At 35.8% G+C, this 20,447-nt stretch overlaps 1 protein-coding gene across 1 annotated transcript in view; it reads right to left on the bottom strand.

Moving 5' to 3' along the window:
- The window catches only part of RRM1 (ribonucleotide reductase catalytic subunit M1), a 38,679-nt gene that overhangs the window by 9,728 nt on the left and 8,504 nt on the right, over window positions 1-20,447 (bottom strand). Inside the window, exons 5-16 of the mRNA XM_044665968.1 lie at window positions 19,191-19,250; window positions 18,401-18,440; window positions 17,977-18,139; window positions 15,370-15,511; window positions 13,325-13,408; window positions 12,274-12,435; window positions 11,833-11,912; window positions 10,282-10,483; window positions 8,569-8,718; window positions 7,517-7,738; window positions 5,531-5,607; window positions 2,663-2,798 (exon numbers count right to left, since the gene is read on the bottom strand). Of these exons, the coding sequence (XP_044521903.1) occupies window positions 2,663-2,798; window positions 5,531-5,607; window positions 7,517-7,738; window positions 8,569-8,718; window positions 10,282-10,483; window positions 11,833-11,912; window positions 12,274-12,435; window positions 13,325-13,408; window positions 15,370-15,511; window positions 17,977-18,139; window positions 18,401-18,440; window positions 19,191-19,250 (1,518 nt within the window). The remainder of the gene's footprint in view (window positions 1-2,662; window positions 2,799-5,530; window positions 5,608-7,516; window positions 7,739-8,568; window positions 8,719-10,281; window positions 10,484-11,832; window positions 11,913-12,273; window positions 12,436-13,324; window positions 13,409-15,369; window positions 15,512-17,976; window positions 18,140-18,400; window positions 18,441-19,190; window positions 19,251-20,447) is intronic.

Genomic DNA, 20,447 nt, shown 5'->3' on the forward strand with positions numbered 1-20,447 from the left:
ACACAGCTGGGAAGTGTCTGAGACCAGATTTGAACCTAGGACCTCCTGTCTCTAGGCCTGGCTCTCAATCCACTGAGCTACCCAGATGCCCCAAGTCTTTTCTTCTTAACTTTCTTAAGTCTCTTCTTTTATAATTCCAATCACCACCAACTGTCAGAATGAGAAAGCTCAAACAAATACACCTGTTCTCTCAGGCTGCCAGAGAACATGGAGCCAAGAATTCTCTCTTCATTGGGTTTTATGCTTTTCCCTTAAGGGGCTGGAAGCAAGCTCTCTCTGTTCCTCCCTCTTAAAGGGGACAGCATAAAAGTCACAAACCCTTTCTTTGACCTAAAACCCCTGCTCCAAATAAGACAGGGTAAACTAAATAAAATCCTTATCACAACATTAGCAACAAATTGGGAAAAAATCTTTGTAACAAAAACCTCTGACAAAGGGCTCAAATTTATAAGGTGCTAAATTAATTGTACAAAAAAAATCAAGCCATTCCCAATTGATAAATGGGCAAGGGACATAAATAGGCAATGTTCAGATAAAGAAATCAAAACTATCAATAAACACATGAAAAAATATTCTAAATTTCTTATAATTAGAGACATGCAAATCAAAACAACTCTGAGGTATCACCTCACACCTAGCAGATTGGCTAATATGATAACAAAAGAAAGTAATAAATGTTGGAGGGGATGTGGCAAAACTGGGAATTAATGCATTGCTGGTGGAGTTGTGAATTGATTCAGGAGGGCAATCTGGAACTATGCTCAAAGCGCTTTAAAAGACTGCCTGCCCTTTGATCCAGCCATACCACTGCTGGGTTTATACCCCAAAAGAGATAATAAGGGAAAAGACTTGAACAAAAATATTTATAGCCGTGCTCTCTGTGGTGGCAAAAAAAAAATGGAAAATGAAGGGGTATCCATTGATTGAGGAATGGCTGAACAAATTGTGGTATCTGTTTGTGATGGAATACTATTGTGCTAAAAGGAATAATGAACTGGAGGAATTCCATGTGAACTGGATGCAGAGTGAAAGGAACAGAATCAGGAGAACATTGTACACAGAGACTGATACACTGTGCTACAATCAAATATTATGGACTTCTCTACTAGCAGCAATGCAATGATCCAGGACAATTCTGAGGGACTTATGAGAAAGAACGCTATCCACATTCAGAGGAAGAACTGTGGGAGTAGAAACATAGAAGAAAAACAACTGCCTGATCACATAGTTCGATGGGGATATATAATTGGGGATGTAGACTCTAGACAATTACCCTAGTGCAAATAATATGGAAATAGGTCTTGATCAATGACATGTAAAACCCAGTGGAATTACTCGTTGGCTACAGGAGGGGTGTGGGAGGAGGGGAAGGAAAGAACATGAATCATGTAACCATGGAAAATATTCTAAATTAATTAATTTTTTAAAAGTAACTGCTGAAAATTACAAAGAACAAACAAGCCCCAAAGAAGAAATAAGAAAAGATACCTGCACCTCATTCTTTTATAGAAGAAGTGTGAGATCTCTGGATATAGAATATTGCATATAAATTCAGATTTTTTTCAAAGCATTGATTGGTTTTGCAAAGTTTTTTTCCTACTCTTGTGTTTTCTTTTTTTAAAAAATCATATTATATGGGATGGCTCTCTAGGAGGTAACAATACAAGTAAAAATGAACAGGGAATGAAAATTTTCATGCTCAGAGCCCAAAAGAATGTTTAAAAATATTGTTTGATTTTTTAAGTTTAAAATTTTAATGATTTTTTTTTAAAAGTATGCTGTATATCTCAGACACTTCCCAGCTGTGTGACCCTGGGCAAGTCATTTGACCCCCATTGCCTACCCTTAGCACTCTTCTGCCTTGGAGCCAATACACAGTAATGACTCCAAGACGGAAAGTAAGGGTTTAAAAAAAAAAAAGTATGCTGAGGTGTAAATAAGAATTTAAATAAATTCCAAAGATCTCTTCTACAACACTGGAGCTATATATACTGTTTCTGTGTCTGCGTACATAAGACTGAGAAGGGCCAGTGATCATCTTGCAACAGACTACTGATGAAGTCATTAACAAACATGTTGCAAAGTTTCAATAGATACTTAAGAAAAAAAAGAAGTAAATCTTCCAAAACTTTCAATAAAGAAATCAAATTCCAAACATGTAATCTCACATTCCACAACCATAAAATCATAATATTCAAGAAATGAGGCCTTTTAAAAATCATCCTGTTAAACTTCATATTTTAACAATGAGAAAACCAAGGTCCCAAAAGAAGAGACTTGTAAAAAATAAAGAAGTGACTTGTTTTAGGTCACACAACAATGCTTTACAGATTCTTAACCAACATGGTTAGAATGTAAAATCCTTGCAATTGGAGACTGTTTCATTCTTTGCATTTGTATCTTCAGGGCCTGGCAAATAACAAACTTACTATATACTTGTTGACTAATGGCTAAGAAGATTCAAAAATTAGCTGAGGTCAATGTATATATGACCCCATGATAACTATGAGAACTTACAGAGGGATTAATTTGTTTTCCAACCTATACCTCTTATTCCATTTAGGTATTTCAACATAGCCCCAAGGGAGCCAAAGAAGAGATGAGTAGACTTAAAATGAACTAAGCAATAAATATTTTCCAAGTTGGTATGTAATCATCTCACCTGAAATTCTCCTGACAAGACTCTTCGAGTATAGATGTTGCTGGTGTAAGGTTCAATGGACTCATTATTCCCTAAAATCTGAGCAGTAGAGGCAGTTGGCATCGGAGCAAGTAGCAAACTGTTTCTGATGCCATACCTAGAACAAAAAGGCAAAATAATGTGGTATTGTCCTCAGAGCTAAAATCTGCCAAAACATATAATTATACAAGCTACTAAAATGGAATGCAACCATAGCAAATAGGTAAGGGGGTAGCTTGACTCATTATGGAGACAACAGAAGTGCCACTACTAAAAAAGAGAATAACTACAATTACACTAATAATGGCTCTATGTTGCCAGTATCCAACATTCCCTGGCCTATGCCACCCACATTTTGGGACACTGGGGGGAGGGGAGAGGGCACTGCCTCCATGCTTAATAGTGCCTTGCAAATAATAGGCAATGATATTTAATCACTGATTTCATGGGATCCAATTTATTTTAGAATGTTATTATTGTTGAATCTTTTCAATCATATTCAACTCTCTGGAACCCCATTTGGGGTTTTCTTAGCAAAGATAAGTTGCCATTTCCTTCTCCAGCTCATTTTTTGCAGATGAGGAAACTGAGAAAAGCAGCATTAAGTGATTTGCCCATGGCCACACAAATGTAAGGACAGATTTGAACTCTGGAAGGTGAGTCTTCCTGAATCCAGACCTGGTACTCTATTGTGCCAACTAGCTGCCCCTTATTTTAGGATATAAATTTGTATATATCTGACACATCTATACCACAAAACTACATGTACACATTCCTTAACCCTGAGCATCTTTATATTCAACCATTCTCTACTTAAGAGTCAAAAATTGAAGAGAAGATTTAGATAGTCAAGCATGTTTTGAATTTTCTCTTAAGCATCAACTTTCAGAGAAATTTTATCAAGTTCTTTGCTTCTCTCCCTTGAAAACATCTCAAGGAATACCTCCTACACGAGGCAGATTTTGCCTAGAAACAAGTATACTGCCCTTCTTCACTATCCACTGGTACATTTTATATATATCATAAAAGCATGTGTGCCTTAGCAGCCAAGAAGTATAGAATCCTAGAAGGAAAACTTGACTATGTAAGTCATAACCTCACTAATAAAATGGAGATATTCCCTCTTCTCAAAACCTCACAAGTAAGGACCAAAAGAGACAATAGATGCAAAACTACTTTGAAAACTATCTTTCCCTACTAAGCCTCTAAGTTCACTAATGAAAAGGCCCATGCCATGTTCCCATATTTTGTACCCATGAATTTATTGCACAGCATTAACCATACTACTTGGTACCTTGATGATTCTAATTCCTATCTAATCATGACTTGGGGAAGTTTTTGACCCAGATGTCACTAACTATGCGACTTTATTTCTTATTCCTCCACCTCAGTTTGTTAATCTGAAAAAATGGAGATACAAACTATAAGGCAGGCGGATGTAATGGATATAAGGTTGGACCTAGACCAAGAAGACAGTTTCAAATTCCACCTTATAGAAATATTAGTCTTATGACTCTAGGCAAGTGAATGTCTCTTAGGCTTAGTTACTGCATATGGAAAATAAGGAAAACATCCATAGCTCTTAGCTTAGATTCTTTGTAAGGGTTAAATGAGATGATATAAATAAAAGGCTTTCAAAATATAAAATACTATATAAATGTCAGCTACTAATACTAATTATCTCATAGTTTTTAATAATAGCTATCATTTATATATACTTCCAAGTTTTGTAAACACTTTACATATTTTAATTCTTTTTATGACTTTTGTAAGGACTAAGTGAAAAAACAGAATAAAAATACTATGAAAAATTAATGCATATATATATTTCCATGCATTCCTGATCTCATTACTGAGTGCTGCCCTCCATCATTACTGATTAGACCACTGTCATAACCTCTCATTTTATGCAACTTTTGGCTATTTTTCTAACAATTCTCCTACAAAGAATGTACCTAGCATTGTAGAGGTCTTTCTTTGGATTTTAAAAATATTTTGTGTAGCGTATGATCCTGAACTTACTACCCTTTACTGCTCTTCTGCCTTCAAACCAATACTTAGTATTGACTCTAAGAAGGTAAGGGTTATTAAAAAATAAAGATACAGATACATTTTGTTGGGTACCACAATACAGAATAAAAATATTTCCATTGAATTTACATGAAAATACAAAAGATTTGAGATTTTATTAGTGGTAGGCAACTCCATTAACTAACATGGATCACAATCTGCCTATGATGGAACAGATAAATCCTAGGGCACATGTTAGATTTGCCTAGGGTCACACAGCTAATGTCAAAGATGGATATGAACAAAAATCCAACTCCAGATTTGGAATTCTATTCAATAAATGACATTGATTTCACATTCATATTAATAAAACTTCCTCCACCTACTTCCTACTTGTATACATTAAGGATTTTAGATATTACCTCTAGGCAATACTGACCAAGATACTTGTCTTCATGTTAATGTTAACAGTCTTCAGAGTATAAGTTTATAAAATAAAACAAAAAGTATCTAACCCAGGTTCCTTTCCTCACTCAGGAAATCATCTTGCCCATAAGCCTTAAAAGACAAAGAAGACTTAGCTTTTTTCCCCCTTAATCAAAATTTAGCAGACTACCCACCAAAGTCTTCCTCAGCAATTTTTAACTTATTTCTGTGGCAACACATTCAAGCAAAATCCTTTTATACTCTTAACATGGCTAAACTGCAAATAATTTTAGTGGCTAAAGTGAAAACTTAGCATTTGGTGATATGAATGAGTAACTAAAAGTAACTACTTTGGGATTAATCTGAGAAGCTAGATTCTTGAGAAAAGAAGACGTGCCAACACAATTTACTCACTTTGCAATCTTCTCCTTGAGTACTTTCCAGTCCCAAAGGTCTGTAGGGGTGACATTCCACATATCATACTGAAGAATCTGAAGAGAAATCAACCCAAATTTATGACAAGCCACTTAAAACTAGTTCAAAATTATGTTAAAACAAAAAGTTCCTCAGAGTTATACACAGAAAAAGAATCTGCAATTGTCCTAACAAGTCTTCCTCATTGCCAAATATTGATTATGTCCAAGCCAGAAAGGTTGGAATAAGATTCTACTCTCCTTTCACTTTTACTGATCCTTCTCTATAGAAGTCAATTTAAACTGACCATTTAAAAAACACCTAAATCAGTATGATGACCAAATTTAAAACCACAAGTCAGAGCTAGCCACCAGGAGAATTATCTATATTTGGCATTCAAAACCTCTTCTATAAAAGGCATGTAAATTATGAATGAAGTATATAAATTCCTAAGAGATAAGAAATGTTATGTGATCTGGACACTGCTCTATACAATCCCCTAGTCCATGTCTGTTTAAAAGGTATTAAAACCCAGTAATGCTAACCTAATACTCCTTCAGAATGGCTTAATGTGATCCATTTATAATTAGCATGTCCTGTTTCCACTAAGAAAACAGATTTTCTTGGCATCTGCAGGTGTTTTATACATACATATATATATATATATATATATATATATATATATATATATATATATACATATACATAAGAATGAGAGACATGGTTAGAAAGCAGTTCAAAAGAAAAAGAACAGTTTAGGGAGATTGTAAACTTAATATGAATCAGCAACATTGGTCAAAAAATCCAGAGCAATCTTAGACTGAAGTAAAAAAGTATAATGTCCACAACAAAGGAGGTCATAAACCTACTATACTCTACTCTGATTAAGATATACTCTGTAGCAATGTTGAGTTCTAAGAACCACACTTTAAATGGGAGAAATGACCAACACATCCAAGAGGAATGACAAGGATCAGTAATAATTTTACAAACTGAGAACATTTCTACCAAAGGTAGATTAAAAAGACACAAAGCAAGTTTGCAATAAAAAAATTTTTTAAGCCCTCACCTTCTGTCTTGGAGTCAATACTGTGTATTGACTCCCAAGGCAGAAGAGTGGTAAGGGTAGGCAATGGGGGTCAAGTGACTTGTCCAGGGTCACACAGCTGGGAAATGTCTGAGGCCAGATTTGAACCTAGGACCTCCTGTCTCTAGGCCTGGCTCTCAATCCACTGAGCTACCCAGCTGCCCCCAATAAATATTTTTTTTAAATAAAGGTATGTTCCCCAAAATCTTCAAAAAAGGATTCCAAATACAGGAAGTCATATCATATTGTACAGATAGAAAGGTATTTTAAAAGTCATCTTAAAATTCAACCTTTAAGAGAAACCAAGACTCAGAAAGAATCTCAAAATCATGTGATACAAGGATTAGTTGAAAAAACAGAAACACTCATCCTGGAATAAAACAGAAGGGACACAGGATCACTGTTTTATATTATTTAAATGGCTCTCAAGGATTAAACTTGTTTTCTTTAGCCCTACAAAACAGAACTAGGACCAACTGACTGAAGTTTCAGAAAGGCATAGTAGCCAGTGGAGGTTAAAATATTTAGAGCTGTTAAAATAGAATAGGTTGCCTAGGATGACACAGAATAATTCTCCAATATTGGAAGTCTTCAAATAAAATCCAAATTCAGTTCACTAAGAATGTTACAGAAGAGACTGACATTTTAGATAAAAGTTGGATTATATGACCTTTAAGGTTCTTTCCAAATATAAGATTCAATTAATTGAACTATACTAGTTATTTATGTGGGAAGGAACCACATTTCCATTAATATGAATAACTGTAATAGTCACTTCAAATAATTTTCAATATTGCAGAAATGAAATATTCCAAAGTATAAACAGAGTTTAGATAAATTCTCTCTGTTCCAGAAGGCACAAGTGCACAGCAGCAAATATGTTTTATCCATTTACTTACTCCTTTGCTGACAGGTGAGCCTTCATATGTTTCATATGGGCCATACTCTTTGGCCAACTCACAGCTAGCTTCCAAAGCTCCATAATAAATAGTTTCAAAGATCTGTTTATTCAGCAACTGAGCCTCTGGACTCTCAAAAGGATATCTCATCAGGATAAATGCATCAGCCAGACCCTGCACTCCAATTCCAATGGGGCGATGGCGTTTATTTGATAAACTTGCCTTGTCATTCATAAAAAAGAAAAGGAAAAATATGACTATTCAAATAACAACACATTTCCATGGTGCTTTATAGTTTACAAAATCCATTCCTCACATTCACCCTGCAAGATAGTAGTTAGTACCAAAATCATTACCCCCCATTTTACAAAAGAATAAACTAAGGCATGGAGAGATTAACCAATTTGCCCACAATCAGAAATTATCAGCCAGGAACACATCTCCTAATTCTAAGTCCAATGCTTTACTATTGCATGCTGCCTCTGACACATACTGTTCCTATATGCTAAAATCTTTCAGAAATGTGTGTTAAATGCACTTTCTTCACATTACAAAAGAACAGAAATCTTAAAGAGGCTGGTCAGTTAGCTATTCCTAGTCTTAATCACTCATATAATATTGTCCTTTTACATCAGGAACTGAAAAAAATTAAGAGTCAATTAATAACCTTTCCCAGGCAATACATGCCGCCCCCCCCCACAATGTCTTTTGGACAGTGACTGGCCACAATCTACACAGTCCATTGTTTTTCTTATAAAGCATGAAGTTAATTTCACAATTTAGTAACAGTGAAATAAAGAGCAAAGAAAACTGATAAGTCAAAAGAATATTTTTTTTCTCAAAATAGTACTGTTGATAGCAACAGGACACCAAAATAACAACCAAGAAAATTCTCCTACCAGTTGATGGGGGCAAGCTATATTACACAAATTAGTTTATCAAATGTACATGTAACAAGCTATAAGGACTCTAATCTAATAACTATTTGCTCACAGAGACAAAAATTTCTTTGTCACTGAATGCTAGCACTTACTAAAGTTAAATTATCATACCTCGGGAACTGGATAATAGTTGATGTCAATAATTTTATTTAAGTTGCGAACAATGACTTTGGTAACATCGGCCAGTTTCTTAAAGTCATATGTGTGCTCCAATGTGACAAACATATTCAGGGCCAAAGAAGCCAAGTTACAAACTGCAACCTAGAATAGAAAATGATTACAAGTTAGATACCACGGAGGGCAAATACACAACAGCTTCAATTTCCTCAGAACTGTCAACATATGTTCAAATCACAGGATTATAATCTGCCCTTCAACATCTCTGTTTTACCCCAGTACCACAGTAAATCCCCCCTTTTCTCCATTTGTGCCATTGTTCTATCATCTTTCAAATTCCAAGAAATTTAGAATCTGCCTTCTCCTTTATTTCTCACTAAGTACAATACGTCGGTATTTCACAAGTGGACAAATGCTAGCAAAATAATGAAACTTGGGAAAAGTCAGTGTTAGCAGGGTTAGAAAAAAAACAGAAATACACTGCTGGTGGCAGAAGTACTGGTCCAACCATTCTAAAGCAATTTGGAATAAAATGACTAAAATGTCCACCTTCTTTGACCCAAGGAGCCTAATGTTAGGCACACACCCCAAAGTGCACAAAGACAGAAAGTGTCCTATATGCACAGAAATAGTCATAGCACCACGGCTAACTGTATGGCTTATTAGTATATAAAAGCAATGAAGTACCATGAAGAATGATGACCATGAGGAATTCAAGAATAACAAAGGGAGACATGTATATAACACCACCAAGTAGTGTCAACAGAACCAAGAAAACTAAATTTGGTTCTAGAAAAGAGCTACATCACTTCCTTCTTTACAGATATGGGGAATTATAGGCGTGGAATACTGCAGACTATCATTCCCAATTATATGATGTTTACTTTTGCTGACAATTTTTTCCCTTCTCTTTTTAATCCTTTGTTATAAAGGGATAGCTTCCCAGGGAAGGATCAAAGACATATTTGGAAATAAAGGTGATGTTAGAAAGAAAAAAAAATTTAGAAGTGGATATTTGTAGCAGCTTCCTTGCTGGTTGGTCTCTCAATAAGAATCAACTTCTATACTACTTCCTTTTGATGGCACTCAAATTTAATATTCTTAAATGCTAAGTTATGGGCGTCAGCCCCTTCCATACCTCATCAGGCCTCATTTTATCCCCTCCCCTTTTTCTCCCTTTAATAGTCAAGGTTTCATCAAGCAAGCTTATTTAATGTCCCCAGTTCGCAACTCCCTCCCTCCAATCTAAAACTTCATGAGCTTTTCTCCCTCTATAAATAAAACGATGCTAGAAATCAAATAATCCAGTAAAACTTGTTTTACAGAAAAAGAAACCGCTGTCCCAAAAACAGTCCCTTCCCAAGTTGCATTGTTTTGCCTTCCCCAATTTACTATGAACAACCCAGGTTGGTGCTTTAACTGACAACCTTGTCCTTGCCCCTCTTCTGCCATGAAGTCTTCCTTTACATAAAGGCTCACAAGGCTGATGTGTGTTGCCCAGCAGTCTATGTACACAGAAAGACCTAAAGATCACCAAGTTATGGAAAAGCCATGCCTCATATTTTTTTAATGTTTCAGTGCCTACACCAGTGCTCTGCCACTTAAGAGAAAATGCTGAACACTCTCTTCCCATCCTGCAGGAGAAGACCAAGACTAGCAAAAGATTCTTTCTCTATAAACTGGAGGTATTTATGCTCTTCCACTCACCTCATCCTTACTAGTGTACTCTACTATCTCTGTGCACAAATTACTGCATTTGATGGTCCCAAGGTTCTGCTGATTGCTTTTCCGATTACAGCTGTCTTTGTAGAGCATGTAAGGGGTCCCTGTCTCCGTCTGAGACTCAATGATGGCATACCAGAGCTGCTGGGCTTTCACAACTTTACGGACACGACCTTGCTTCTCATAACTGAAAGGCAAAGCCAAGGTGTTACCCTTAGTGTTTTAAAATTTAATTATTCAAGGTAATCTATATCAACTTAGAGGAAAGACAATTTTAAATAATCCATTCTGTAATAGGTGTCTACTTGAAAAAACTGTGAAGACAGACTTATAAGAACAGAAGGAACTAATTCACAAAGTTGTCAAACTACACAATAAAGTAAAAACAGTTTCTACTTTATTATGTGACCTTTACTTGGCAATATCCCCTCTTTCTTAATCTCTCTCTACTACTATCCAGCAGAGATACTTCCATTTCCTTCTTCTTTTTTTTTGTGATGTAGAACTGTGAAAACTTCCTCTGCCGAAGCAAATTAGCAAGTCATCTATAACTTAAAAATCTTTAAAGAGTTCCCTGGCACCATGAGAATTTAAGTGACTTCCCGCTCACTGCCACAAAGCTAATGTATATTAGAGGCAGAATATAAACTTCTTGACTCCAAGAGTAACAATCTTTCTAATATTCCATACTGACTCTTCCCTTCCCATAGTATACAGAGTCAGTTTCTAAAAATGACTAAGAGAAATTAGGTAAAATATTGGTGGTAAGTACTAGGTAACACAGAAAGTATGGAGGTCAAGTAAAAAAGAAAAAAGCAAAAGAAAATTCCCATTTAAAAACCTAGGTTCTCTTCCTGCTCACATCTGTTTGGTACTGGTCAGTAATCTCTTTCTTTAATGTTAATCACTCTTGACATAGGAACACTAACAGAACACAACAGCCAGCATACAGAGTTAATATATTCAAATTGTCTAATACAATTAAAATAAATCTACTCCTACAATCAACATTTCAAATGTAGGCTTGATCTCTGAGCATTCTCCATTGGAAATATGAGACATTTTCCAGAATTCGTTACCTAACAGAACCTTATCTTTAATTTTAAAATAAAAAATAAAGCATTTCATAGAAGTTTCAAGGACACAAAGAAAGGGATGGGGGTACCCAAGACAAAGACTGAATGTCTATTTACAACTTGGCCTATATAATAAACATTCATCTAACTATTCAACCAATAGTCACTACTGTTAAAAAAAAAAGTACACAGTCTAGAAGGGAAATAGGATAAAAACACAGCAGGAAAAATACAGTTTTACTTCATAATTACTATATCAGAGAAATACAAAATAAAGTACTATTTCATCATTTCTAAGAAATAAATTTCAAGGTAATTAAGTAATTAATTATATGTGTTCCCTGACATGTTATAGAAATTGGACATTCCAGGACAAGATTATCAATAACATTTATCATTCTCCTACTATTTACAAGACACTGTGCTAGGGGAAAAGACATGGTTTTCCTTTTTATCATACCTTTCATATAACTTCTCAAATTCTTCTCCCCAAACATCATCCAGACCAGGACACTCATTAGGACACATCAAGGACCAGTCCTACAATAGAGAAGAAAAATATCTGTAAGGGAACCTTTGTCTCCTACTTGATCTCACAAGTCCTAATGCATGGGATGAGAATTCCTTTCATTTTTTGTCCTATAAATGGGCTGCAGCAATAATTCTTTATCACAAACTTAAATCTATACTATATAGTTCCTTCTTTCAGTCCTTTTTATTTATGTCAAATATCATTCCATTTTAGGTGATAAACATCTAAAAGCCTGCATATCTTCTAACTTGTTTTGTTCAAATATTCTACATGGAGGCGAGCATTTAATAAGTACTACCTACAACAACAGAAAAGAGAAATTCACTAAATCATATAATTCAATTAACATATTTGTTACCATGTCCTCACCTGATTGTTCTCCACACGTTTCATAAAGAGATCTGGGATCCAGAGAGCAAAGAAAAGGTCCCTAGCTCGCTGCTCCTCCTTTCCAGTGTTCTTCTTCAAATCAAGGAATTCAAAGATGTCTAAGTGCCATGGTTCCAAGTAGATAGCAAATGCCCCAGGCCTCTAAAAAGTAAATAGCTAATGTTTTAAGAAACAGTCTAATAAACTAAAGATAATAATCTCTTTAAAATGTAGATTTTTTTTATTTCCCAAAGAATCTGTGCATTCATCACTTCTCATTTGTTCCTCACTACATTATTATGAGATAGGCAAAGTAGGGACTTCCCTACTTTTGACAGATGAAGAAAACTGTAGCATGCAACAGTGGTCAAGTGACTTGCTCTTGTATAGGGCAGCCAAATTTTAATAACACATAAGACCAGGCATGTAATTATCAACCAGATGCTTTAAATTTATACCTAGATAAATAAAAGAGAACAAGATACAATTCTAAGTCTTTGAAATGGAGTCAGCGATAGAATCTAGATAACTCCTAGACCACTTTCCCCCCACCATTCAGTGGTGTCAAATGAATATGCAAAGTTCAGAAAATGGATTTATTTCTGACTATAAATGTTGTTCCCTTTAGAAAAAGAGAGACTAAAACAGGAAGCAACCTGTGACACTGAAGTCTTTATGAATTAAAAAAAGCAAATCAGAAGAGAATTATCTCATTACTAAATAATATAGCAAAAGTGATTATTACATAAAACACTCATAAGGGCAAGTGTGGGTCAGGAGACCAAATCTGAATATGCACATAAATATTAACTTTATATTAACTCGCTCATTCAAATTCTCTATATCTCGGTTTCTCCCTCCATAAAATGACAATGATTTTTTAATTTTATAAAAAACTTAGCACTTGAGAAGACATAAAGAATATCAGCTATTATTTTTAAAAGCTCTTTGGGTTTTTACAAATAAGAAACTGCCCACAAGTGAGTCACCTCAAGGCAAGCAGATGCTGATCTTTCATTTTGATTCTCACACTACAAAGAAAGTAGGATACCTTGTTACCGCCTTGATCCACATAGCGGGCTGTATTGTTATACACTCGAAGCATTGGAACCAGGCCATTAGAATTACCATTTGTCTGAAAGAAGAAACAAAAATGCTCAGCTCAGTCGTCAGTGGGGTGGAGGAAAAAACAAGATGGCCAAACAAAACAAATGACCCCATCAACAGCCAACAAAGTCCCAGTTCTGAGTAATGTATAGTTTCTTCCACCTCTTGACACTTCCCTGAAAACAAGTTGCTCAGAATAAGGAAAACAAGGAAAGGTCGACTATGACACTGACACCTTTTTTATAGTGCAACATTTCACTTTTATATCAAAAGAATTCCTAAACCAAATATGGTTAATATTCATTCTATATGTAAAGATCTTGCTATAAAAGTGGCTTAAAGGAGAATCTTGGCTATGAGATATGGTAGGAAAAGCAGCATGCTAAAGAAACATGGGGCACAGTTATAATTTTCTTATTCAAAATATAAAATACCATCGTGCTCAAAAAATAACTAAGCAAATTCTAGGTTCTGCTACTCACAAGCTATTGTCTTGGGCAAGTCACTTCTTATCTATGGACTTCAGTTTTCTCATTTATAAAATTAGAGGGCTAAAAACAGATCACTTCTAAAGGTTCTTCCCTTCCAGCTCCAAAACCTTATGACTCTGTGAATAAACTGGTTCTAAGAGAATAAGACAAATCAGAGAACCTTTCGTTGAGTCTGAGGATTAGAGAGAGCCTCACAAATTAACCTTCTGGTCACGCTGTCACAAGGCAATGATGAAAACAGTTCAAAAACACTGAAAACATAAACAGCTCAACTCATGCATGATGTAAAATCATCATACGGTACATCTCTTCCCAAAGCACAGTGCAATGGTCTCCTCAGAATTAATAAAATAAAATGTATTCTAGATTATCTTTGACTCTAAGGTCAGTTAAGAAAAATGTTTCCCACCCCATTACTGTCATTTAGCCTATCCATGTGTAAAACTTGGTCCTCTGCAGGCTGGGGGTTCAACAGAGGAAGAAAGTAACAAGCATTTATTAAATTCTTATTATTTGCCAAGCACTGCGCTAAGCACTTTCTTTTACAAATATTATCTCACTTGACCCTTACACTAACTCTAAGAGGTGTATGCTACTATTCCACTCATTTTACAGATGAGGAAACTGAGGCAAAAAGCAGTGAAGTGAGTTTGTCCAGGGTCATACGGTAAGTGTTTGGGACCACATTTGAACTCAGGTCTTTCTGACTTGAGGCCCATCCACTGGCCACCACCAGCTGGTGAAGAGTTTACTGATAATGAAAAAGAAACATCCTTTCTCACAGGTTAGAGCTAAGCACATCTCTCTTTACAGTTCCCAGAACTAAGGTTTCAAACTAAGGTGTAAGTTGGCATTGGTTTCAATTAAATCAGCATTTTAAAAAAGTTTTTTATCAAACATTGGTACTGAACGTGTAGAAAATTTCATGAAGAATGTCTCAACTTTGCTGAGAATCAGTCTAGTAATGGTAACTCACTTCACCCAAATTTCATTCTAAAATGTATTATAAGATGTCAAAGCTAGAAAGGGAGGGAAGGGGAAGGCAATAAGCATTTGTAGAAAGCCTACCATGTGCCAGGCACTATGTTAAGTATTTTTACAAATATCTTATTTCATCCTCACAACAACCCTGCAAGACAGGTGATGCTACTATCCCCATTTCACAGTTAAGAAAAGTGAAGCAAAGAGAGGTTAAGTGACAGAGGCTGGATTTGAACTCAGGCCTTCCTGGCTCCAGGTCCTGCACTCTATCCACTGTGCCATTAGCAGTCTCTAAGAACCATTTAAGTCATCTATTCCAATCCTCTCATTTTACAGAGGAAGAAAATATAAGGCCTAAAGAAAAATAAATGGTTCAAAGCTACACAAGTAGTCAGTTGGGACTAAACTCGGGTCTCTTAATTCCTGGCCAAGTGCCTTACTATTTCAGATTTATACTACACCCCCTGGATTTCACTAAATTATGCTTTTCTTCAACTCAAATCTTAACTAAACTTACCCCAGCAATGTAACTTCCAGTAGCTCTGATACAACTCACAGCAACTCCAATTCCACCAGCCGACTTGGAAATCAATGCACATTGCTTCAGTGTATCATAAATGCCTTCAATACTGTCATCTTTCATACTCAGGAGGAAGCAACTACAAGAAAGCAAACATGCAAATTAAATATTACTGAGATAAGACAAAACAGAATGATAAAATGCACTCAAAAAATAGAATTTGTATTCTAAAGAAACCATAACCTTTATTGAGTTTAAGAGTAGGAACTATAAAGAAAAATTTTAAACTTCCAGATTGATTTGATTCACCCTAAGCCCTAGATTTACTAGAATGACAAAGCCTGACAAATCTAGAAATTGTCTTCTGACACTTTTGTCATCCCCAAATAATACTTCCAACTTCCTCTCCAACCGGGTACCAACTCCTACTCATTAGTTGACAAAAAGACCCACCAAATTGTCAATTTAATATCAACTCACACATCTAAGGTATTAAGGTGAAATGTAAGATTAAAAATTAATTATCCAATCACTGCAAGTATTATATTTTATAATATTTATTAATAATCACTTGAAGTAGAGGAAAGTAATAGCCTAAGTAAAGAGCATGTTCCTGGCCTGCAAAAGCGGGAGAAGAGAGAGCCAGGGGTGGACTTACAGAAACTTTTATCTACCAAATGTAAGGACATAACGTGAGGACAAAAGAAGAATGCTGGGAAATGTATTTCAAGGGTACAAAATTCTAATTACACAATACCAAGCACTTTCCTAACAATCTGGCCTAGTAAGTAGTAGAACTGTTATCACCATAATTTTACAGATAAAGAAACTGAAAGTCAAAAGAGACTAAAGCATGTCCCCCATCACCTAGGTGTTCAGGGTTCCTGGCTCCAAGTCCAGTGCCCTTTGTATTATACAATATTGCTTCCACAGCCAACCCATGTCTATATAATATCCCTAAATTAATATTTCTAAAATATGTTTTCACCATGCTCTCTTGTCTGTGCAAGCAAGCAAAAGCTCCCTATTGCTTCTACACAAGTTCTTAGTCTGGTTTTCAAGACCTCCTTAAATCTAAACACCTACTCTCTACCTCACTTCATTCCAACTATTCCCTATTGGATCCTCTGTAATACATCAGGGCCAGGATTCTGACTCTCCTGAATATACTATGATCACTCACACCTCAGAGCTTGCTTATACTCTGTGTCCTTCTCCCATATCCTTTTCTCTTTTCCTCTATTGACCAAAGCCTTACATATGCTTCAAAGTAAACATTAAGTCCAGCTCTATGAAACCTTCTCATATCTCAAAATACTTAGAGAGTCGATAACCCTCAGTTTAGGATCTATTCTATCTTTTTGTGTCCTAAGTTGGACCATTTCAACTAAATCATAAAGCTATTTAAGAGGACAGTTATCCTTTGGCATTTATAAAGTAATAGATCCCACTTGTTTCCGTCCTCTCCCTCTATGTCTGTGTGTGTGTGTGTGTGTGTGTGTGTGTGTGTGTGTGTGTATGTGTGTGTGTGTCTGTCTCTGTCTCTCTCCTTTACTTTCTGTCTTAGTTAAAACTAAGACAGAAAGGCAAGGGCTAGGTAGATGGAGTTCAGTCGCATGCCCAGGGTTACCCAGCTAGGAAGTGCCTGAGGCTATATTTGAACCCAGGTCCTCCTGACTCCAGGCCTGGCACTCTATCCACTGTGCCACCTAGCTCATAATATCTCTTTTCCATAGCATCTAGTACCCCATTTTCTGCTTCCCTTCTTATGTTATGGAAGTAGTTAATGGGAAAATCCTTGATTTGATTTTGTTAATGTGAAAGAATTCCCTATGTGGTAACTCTGACAACAAAGACCTGTCTATAACTATCAAGTCTAGAGAGCTCCCTGAAGCAAAGTGAGGATAAGTGTCAGAGACAGGATTTGAACTCAGGTGCTCCTGACTCCTAGCCATCTATCTCACAATTAGTCCCCAACCCCTACCACAAAAGCCACAGAAGCCTGAAGTAAGGCAAAGTAGCTTGACTTTCTTTTCTCCTTCGACTTCCTTTATGCCTCTAGGGCATATTAGATGATGGACATGCAAGATCATACTAATTTGGCTTGTTTGCAATACCAAGTACCTGCCCCACTTTTTCAAAGGGTAATTAAAGAAAAACATTAAGGGAAGCAACAATGTGATCCATGGTAGAGCAGACACACATCTCTTGAAAAGGCATGAAGCACCCAACTTTTTGACCAAGAAATAAAAACATCAGGCCAAAAGTCACATCTTAATAGTGATATATTTTTCTGCAGCTAAGACAATTCCTTAGCCCTGAGGATCAGTCCCAATTCTTTTTGGGGGTTCCCAGAATCTTCAGGCCAATGCTACAAAAATGTTGCTAGCTAACTATTTATTGCTCATCTAAGAGTTCCTTTCAATACAAAGGCAGATATTGTCACAAATCCAGCATTTGGGGCATAGTTCTAAGATTTAAAGTAATCATAATGACTGTTTATATTCTGAAAAATACTATGAAGAACAACTGTTCCAGTTTGTTAGGCCAAGGTTTATCTCTCCAGGACAGAAGACTCTCAGAACATTAAGTCAACAGGGATACCTTGAAAGCTGGGGACGGTTGGTGCCTGCATTAAAAAGGGTGGGGGAGGCATGAGTAAACCATCTCTCCGAGAGAAGGTTATAGGTTTCAATAGCAGCATCAATGTCCTCTTTGTGAATCCCCACAGACACTCTCATTAGCATGTGCTGAGGTCGTTCAGCCACTAAAGGTAAGAAAAAGAAACAATTCTTACATGTTATAAGAGCTCACCAGAACAAATTTGGAACAGATGTTGAAATCAAAAAAGAAAAACCAAAATATAATTTAAAAAAACTTAAAAGAGAAAAGCTAAGGCAACTGTTTAAATGCATACCCTAAAGAATATTTAGCATTTAGATAGACCTTTTAAGCTGAAGAGCTCAAAGTTCAATATGCAACACCACAAAGATAAAACAAATCACTCAAGAATATGTTTAGTTCTTACCCTTTCCATTTATCTTCAACAAATAGGAACGTTCTAAGGTCTAAAAGAAAAGCCAAAGCACTCATTATAAGTCATTCAGATTACGATTTAACAAAGGCTTCACAGAATATCATAGCTGAAAGGGACCTAAGAGATCATCCAGACCAACATCATCATCTTAAGAGGAAACCAACCCTAGAGATGAAAAATGATCTCCCAAAGTCAGTGGCAAAGCCAGAAATAGAACTGAGGTCTCCTGGCTTCTGGTCTGACTCTTTCCCTTACACTATACTACACATAAAACCACTGTTTGTAAGGCAAGCTTCAACTCTTTTGCACTTCAACTATTAAAAAGAAAATAAAATTAAAGCGGCTTTTTCGCCACATTGTTCAGTTGTTTCAGTTTTGTCTAATTCTTGATGACTCCATTTGGGGTTTTCTTGGCAAAATTTGCCACTTCCTTCTCCAGTTCATTTTCCAATGAGTATACTGAGGCAAATAGGGTTAAGTGACTTACCCATGTTCACATAGCTAGTAAGTATCTGAGACTTGATTTGAACTCGGGAAGATAAATTTTCCTGACTCCAGGACCAACACTCAAACCAACGTGCTGCCCATTTCACAAAATAGTACATGGCAAAATAATAGGTGCTTTAAAAATGTTGAATGAAAAAAATGAGTAAAAAATCCCAGCTAGATGAAATTGGACCCCACCTCTTTATTGCTAATTCTTTAAATAACTTAGCCCCTTTTAAGAATTTCCCACTCCTAACTCCTACCAGAAAAAAATTTTTTTCAAAGCATTTCTTACCTTGAAGCCAAAGTAGTTATAAGAGAAATCTCGGTCATAAATAATGGCAGAGTTGAGACGCTGTTGGGAAAGAAGTTCAGAATTAAATTACCTGAATAAATTCAAGATTCTAAAACTTTCTCCCAATAGTAATTTTCAAAAAATCAGGCACTTTGTTTTATCCAACAAACAGGAAAAAAAAAAGAAAAACAATTTCTAATTAGGTATATTCCATTATTGTCTATAAACACAGATTTGTCTCAAAATCTACCCAGAAAGAGTGATTAAAATTTGGTAAAGCCTTGGACATGTATCAATATATACAAAAGTTTATTTCATTTTAGCATGCTGAAAAATATTATTTCTTAAAATTCAAAATAACTGTTTGAACCTAACTTCTCATTCTTCTACTTTTCCTATACCCTACAAAATAAGCATAGACGGCTGCCAATTTTGCACTAAAACTTTGTGGTCAAAACAACAGTTTGATCAAACTTCAATGTAGTACTGGATACGTGGCAAATAGTTGTAGATAAACTTCCCTAAAGGTAAAAATAATAAGATTCTTAGTATGTATCCAGTAATAACTCTTATCTGAAGTTAACAGTTTTATATAAGAGCCAATGGCTCTTAATTAGGCAGTCTAAATATCCATTACATAAAAGTAAAGTCTTTGAGGGACTTAGAGCTTAAAAGGACTCCCAGGAATAATCTAGTCCAACCTTCTCATTTTACAGATATATAAACTAAGCAAATATGTCCTGGTACATTTGTTTGTACACATTCCTTGATTAAAATTCACTCACTCTCCTTTCTCTGACATTCCCAATGCTTAAGGGATGCTTCTTCCCTAAAGCCTTATCTTACCCTCCATTTTTACTATTCTCTCCCTTCTCAATTTCCCTTGTAAATATTTTTCATGTAATTATGTATATGTTTGTGTGAATATGCCCCAAATCTTCTCATTTCCCAGGGCAATGTTAACCTTTAAGACTGGGATTCTCATCATTTACATTCTTAAAAACCCAATACCCAGCATAGTATCTTGCACATAGTAGACATTTAATAAATGCCTGTTAAGTTGAATTTAAGGGTAGTACAGAAAAGCTACCAAGACCCATACAAACTTTCCCCTTCCCAGGGCCTCAAATTTACTTATGGAAGGGAACTGGAATACAGAAAAGCAACTGGACAGGATAATGGAGAAGACATTAAAATTTCAACTGAGAGTAATATAAAAAACAAAGAATAGGATAATCGGGTCTCTTAATTCCATCA

This window comes from Gracilinanus agilis, chromosome 3 (assembly GCF_016433145.1).
Source record: "Gracilinanus agilis isolate LMUSP501 chromosome 3, AgileGrace, whole genome shotgun sequence".
NCBI classification, from domain to species: Eukaryota; Metazoa; Chordata; class Mammalia; order Didelphimorphia; family Didelphidae; genus Gracilinanus; species Gracilinanus agilis.